General features: G+C 33.9%; 1 protein-coding gene across 2 annotated transcripts; it reads right to left on the reverse strand.

Moving 5' to 3' along the window:
- Positions 1–729: 729 nt before the first annotated feature.
- LOC148691862 (quillaic acid 3-O-glycosyltransferase CSL1-like) lies at positions 730–5,872 on the reverse strand. 2 transcript variants are annotated; one of them, XM_088683205.1, is made up of 8 exons: positions 5,208–5,872; positions 4,840–4,935; positions 3,199–3,339; positions 2,782–2,994; positions 2,569–2,668; positions 2,169–2,344; positions 1,597–1,950; positions 730–1,313 (listed from the first exon to the last, which is right to left on the reverse strand). In XM_088683205.1, the coding sequence occupies exons 1-8, from the start codon at positions 5,820–5,822 to the stop codon at positions 768–770; spliced, it is 2,241 nt and encodes a 746-aa protein (XP_088539331.1). In that variant the 5' UTR covers positions 5,823–5,872; the 3' UTR covers positions 730–767. The 2 variants fall into 2 exon arrangements, with proteins under 2 accessions (XP_088539331.1, XP_088539332.1); XM_088683206.1 differs by lacking the exon at positions 2,782–2,994.
- Between the last annotated feature and the right edge of the window lie 383 nt (positions 5,873–6,255).

Here is a 6,255-nt window from a genome sequence, read left to right on the forward strand (position 1 = left end):
GAAGATGAGTGGGTTGTGAGGGTGAAAAAAAAGTAGGGTTTGAGCAGCAATCTTGTGAAAGGTTGATGGTGAGGCGATGAGGGTGGCTTTGGGACGATGCATATGAATGCCTACTGCTCTCTGTTTTATGGGGCTTTCCTATTCCAGTTGGGGTGGCATTATATATTTTGTTATTTAAACAAAATCTTGATTCTATTTTGAGGGTTTTTTTGGGAATTAGGATTGGGTGAAATAAAATCTTGATTTTATTTTTTGTCGTTTGATTGAATAAATCAACTAGAAGAGAGAGATATGATTAAACATGAGAGTAAAAGAAGCTAAAAAAGGTGTTTGTTTGTTATTTTTCTAAATTTATTTAACCATTAGGGTGATTTGGAAACATATTCTATTATTGATTAAATGAAAGGGCGATTTGGAAAAAGGACCTCCAGAACTAATGTGGACTTGGACTATGGAGATGCATGTTCTTACCTATTAATGTTGCTGCCAAAACCTATTGGGCTTAGTTTATGGTAAATTTGCTCTGATCACTAGTCAAAGACAATTTAATGGCGTTTCTTTCTTCGAAATTATGGCTCTATTCATGCGTTCTCATTACTTTGGGGGCTGAAGTAGAACTCTTAGCCAAGAGAAAAAAAGAGCATATCTTTTGGACACCCTACATTTACAATATCCCAATGATTAAGAAGTAACAAAAGCAAAGAGTGAAACAATAAAAACAGGTAGGAATCAGAAAAATGTATACACATATATAGGATATGGCCTTGCTACATGAATATCATAGAACCCAAAAAATAGACAGTGAGGGAAAATAGGGCAGATAGTAGGGTAACAGATAGTGGAATGCTTCCTTTGTCTTTCCTTATTAGCATTCCTTCAATAATAGGGTAGTTCATTACTATGACATAAAAGGCTATGAAGATTTGTATGAACATCTTGTCCAACTCCCCCACAAAGATCCCTCTAGCAATCCCCACAGCAAACGAAGCCATGTTCAAGATGACTAGGGCAACCATTGGAGCAAGAAATTGTAGTGATGTTTGGAAATCAAATACTCCCATATTGTAAAGCTTGAGTTGTTCAACGTCCCCGACTTTATTTGTTGGGAGAAAACTGGCTTCTCTCATACCAAGTTTCTTCATGAAAGCATCCACACTACCATATAAGTGACATGTGACTGACTTCATCATCCATATTCTCTGCTCATTTACCCAATGTTGAAATGTTGATCCTGTTGCGAGCACCTCGTATAAATGTTTTGAGAGCGATGATAGGAATACAAACGAAAATACGATAAAATACGTATTTGAAACCTACAAAGAACAAGAACATGATCGGCATGTGAATTACCTATAAGCACTCTAAAAAAGGGTAATGCTTTCTTATGTACTTACGTTTGTATAAAAGTACTCATATCAACAGACTATGAAATTGAATTTTGAACCATAAATTTTGTCCATAATCAACCATAATAAATGGTTTAGATTCATAATAATGCAAGTGAACATTTCCCTTGTTGCTATGAAAATTCTTAATCATATTTAAAGATATTTAACTATGTATAGTTATAATGAGAGGAAAACAAAATTTAATTACCTCGGGGTACAAAGGAATGCTATTGAGTAGACACACTTGAGGAATGACAGCAAAGCACCAGAGTGTCAAGAAATAGAAAATGGAGAAGAGAGCAATTTCTGCATAACACATGCTTTGAAGGAAAGTGTGGGTTTTGAAAGGGCCATATATAAGAGGACTGAACTTGGAGATAGCAACATCAACTAAGCCAGAAGACCATCTTGTCCCTTGGACCAAAAGCTCATCCAATTTGGTGATGCCACTACCCAAGAATTGTGGCCTTTTTGGATCACAAAACACTGAAATCCAACCTTTGCAATGCAAATGAAACCCTGTGAAGTAATCTTCCACCACTGAACCGTATAAGAAACCAACCTGCATGCCACAAATAAGAGTAAGATATCACCATTAGCATTAGAGGAATGCTAGGTTCAGTCACCTCCTGCGCAGGGTTATTATGATCTGTTAATACATTGCACGACCGACATGTATCAACTGCACACAATTGACTAAGCTTACCATAATTATTTTAATAAATTTATCTTTCAATTTTGGGGTGAAATGTAAGATTCCAATGGTTTAATTGTACTTGCCTCTTCACCCCATTTGGTGCCATCTTCATAGGCACAAGAGGCTAGTAGTGGGCTTTCATTTAGCTGTGCATTATTTCTCTCGATGAACATATGGTCAGGCTTGTTGATTTGGTGGAGGGATTTGACGAACTGATTGGATGGACCAAAACATTGTCTAAGTTTCATTGCATCCCCATCTGAAAGCATATTATGATATACAACAGAGAAAAATGTCCACGAATTAATTAACACATATATCTATAGTCGATCGATACATCATCCAACAGGTATTGCAGAAAATTTGGTCAATTAAAAAATATATATATGTAATTGACAAGTTCATAAATTTGATATATATGATATGCTTATTATATATTAAACCTAGTTAAGGTGTTTTAATTAAGACAATTTATATACTTACCTTCACTAATGGAACTTCCACGTAACGACACCCTCTTGATGTAGTAGCCAGTACCACACACACAGGGCCCTCCAAGCCCATCATAACCTTGCCATTGCAACTATATATATACAAGTGATCAAGACCAACTAGTCAAAGATTACTCTATGATGTAAATAATACATTTACTTATCAATTAATTAATGTAAAGTTTGTCCTTGAGTTCTTACGTACCGTAAATATTGATCTCAACTGACTGTCATAAATATCGTTGGTACTGATATTGTGAAATTTATGAGGGAATTGAACAAATGCTAGAGAGGGTGATATCTTAGGGTCAAGATGGAAGCACATTGCTTGCCGAGCCGAACTTGCATCATTGCAGTACATGTCACAATCTAACCCTAATATGTAAGGTGAATTGCTTATAACTCCCGACACACGTAGCTGATCAAAACAATGTCAATGTTCGCTTGTCAAATCATGTAGCAGATAAGTATTATTTAATTAGACTGTTAATCTGAATCATTGATTAAACAATTTATTATTTTTTAACACACAACAATCAATTGACAGCTTACATAATGGTAATGGAGAGAATATAACTTATAATTGAATTACAGAAAAAGATAAAGAGAGATGCATACATACAAGAACATTGAGCGCTCCAGCCTTGAAATGATGGGGATGAGAGAGTCTTTTCTCGCGAGAAACATAAACAAGGAGAGGCATATTTTTTGCTTCATATGTTTGAATTGCATCATCACCTTCACTAGACGTTTCTTGTATTACCTGCCAAAATTCAAGATATGATTCTAGGATTATTTTGTATTATATAATTAGAGATTTGTCTTTCCTTGCAAAAGTTTTCTTTATTTTTTTTTTCTTTCTTTCTTTTTTTTTTTTTTTTTTTTGTTTTGTTTGGATTCTTATAGCAAGCCGGGCTGATGGTGAAAAAATTAATGGTATAAATGGTGTGGAGACCACTTTTTTCCTATTTGTTGGATATATTGGCAAATTGGGAAATAAATGGGAAAGTAGGCATGTGAGTTGTGAGGCAAGGCTTACTCTATCAACATTCTAATTACATGTTAATATGTTATGAGATAATAATTTGACTGTCACAAATTAGAACATCAATGGGCAGAAGGATGTGTCAACCAAGGAGAGCGACCCGATCCAATAATATATGTAAGGGAAACTTTGGATGTGGTGCCTACCTATGAATATTCTTTGACTGAAACTTTGTTAGTTTTTAATTTTTGATCGAAATTCCTGAAATTAATGTGATAATTTATTTCTATGTATGTTACTATATTTTTTAAATTAAAAATTGAAATTTATAGTTGTTTATATTAATGAGATTTTAAATTAAAAACCATAATTTGTGTGATTAAAAATATTAAAATATAAATGATACTATTGTGTGTGTGTGTGTGTGTGTGTATTTAAGCATGGGTACTTTCATCAAAGTTAACCAAAAAAATTTTGTACCAAAACATGGGTACATTCTTCAAAGCACAAAAAAAAAAAAAAAATTGAAAAAAGATATTGGACTTAATAACATTAGTAAATTTCTTCGATTAAACTTGATATGGATACATTCTCACATCAAAGAAAAAAGAATGTACCCATGTAAGTTTAAAAATAGATTATAAAAAAATTGAATAAATTTTATATATAAAAAAAAGGGGTACATTTTACATATAACAAATTGGTATATTTAAGAATGAGTACATTTTAAGATTAAAAATTTGAAAAAATTACATGAATGAGTACATATAAGATTAAAAAATTGAAAACATTTTTTAAAAAAGCTAATGGGTACAATCTTATTCTATTTTTTTATTTTTTTATTTTGGAAATGTTTTGTAGTTAGGAGTTTAATAAAGGTGTGAGTATTAAAATTCTAAATCAATTATTAATTTTTATTTTAAAAAATTATGTAACTGACATGTAATAAGGTTTCAGTCAATAAACATTAGTAACTAGGGATCAATTATTAATTTTTATTCTAAATCAATTATGAAAACTAATAAGGTTTCAGTCAATAAACATTAGTAACTAGGGATCAGATACTAATTTTTTCTATATTTAATGTCATGTAAAGAGAAATTTACACATGACATTGCATAGACCGGAATGCCATAGTGGCAGTAAACCCTGATAAGTTCTTTTTTACCACCAAGCTTGAAAGCTCATTGGTAATTTATTTTATAGGTCCAAATAATTTGTAAAACTAAAGTACTAATCAACAAACAAAGTGATATGCAGGGTACAAAATAACAATACCTCAATGACTGCAGAGTGATCTCGACACATGTTGCTCCTGGCGTCCTCAATCCTAGCATTTTCTGTTACTCTTTTCTTAAACCCCTCGTATGCCTCCTGCAATCAAATCTTTACCATCAGCTTTGTTACTGAGAAATATCGTAATATTAATTGCAAAAAAAAAATCATCATGCACTCATTTCATGCTTTTTATCATTCTGACCATTTTCAGTATCTTCTCCAGAGTAGTGTTATATTACCATCTATTTATATCATCTTTCTAATAAAGATAGGACCCACCAACACATGTGGATCTCATCTCTATTAGAAATATGGTACAATTGATGGTAAAAACAGATGGTAAGAATAACATTTTTGTTATAATTAACCTTAATATGCTCTTTCTCTTGTACGAACTCACTACCCCTGGAATCACCATCCTCATAGCCATCACCTCCTCCTCCTGCAGAGAAATAAGCCTCCGGAGCCGTACACTTGATCCCATACCTCCTACAAAACGGAAGCCACCACTTTGCAAACCTCCAAGCCTCTCTCATCCCATTCAAAGTCACGGCAGCACAGCCGTCATCAGATAGATACACATGAAGCTTCTCCGGTGGATAGTCCATTGCCATGGCTGATAACACCGTGTTCATAACCATCACGGTTGGCTCCTTCTCCGGATCCGCGGTGCAAATTAACACGTCAATTGCAGGAAGTTTGTCATTCTCCGGCAGCCTCTCTGGGAACACGGTTCGCGAAACAGTCCGCCAGCGAAATGATTGGCTGAGGAGCCATTCGAAGGCAAGGAGGATTTCCGAGGCAAAGACAAGAAGCCATGGTAGGGTTGTGGCTTTGGTATTGGAGTGTTGGAAGAAGAAGGAGGCTCTATAGTAAAACAAGAAGGCTAGAGCGATTGAGTGGACGAGGATATGTGTTCGGTTGATGAAGTTTGAAAGCTTGTGGACATGGCAAAGATGGAGAGGGAACTTTGGATTCTCCATAGCTTCTTATGTGGCAATTATTTGTGTTGCAGCACTCAAGCATGATAACAAGCAACACCCTCCACTCCTTTTAAAGGACCAATAACACTGTCTACTAAATAATTTAATAAAATTATAAGAAAAATTTAAAAGTTTGTTTCTTTTTCTGGATATTGTAATTAGTATGCGTTTTGTGGCTGACTTGTGTGATTAATATAGGAATGAGGACGACTGGTTACTTTAATTATCTTTACTAATTAATAAAATATTCATTGTCAACCAAAATCTTATGAAATTACCAGTTTGACCCTCTGAAAAAAAAAAAAAAAAAAAAAATCTCACACACTTTGTGTATACTCATATGCTAGTACCTAACCTTTGTTTTTAAACGGTTCTAGCAATAGAGTAAAATAATTTAAACATGTGAAGTTCCTGTACAAAACGTAATAAAAAA

This window comes from Pyrus communis, chromosome 13 (assembly GCF_041283825.1).
Source record: "Pyrus communis isolate YQ-2024b chromosome 13, ASM4128382v1, whole genome shotgun sequence".
NCBI classification, from domain to species: domain Eukaryota; kingdom Viridiplantae; phylum Streptophyta; class Magnoliopsida; order Rosales; family Rosaceae; genus Pyrus; species Pyrus communis.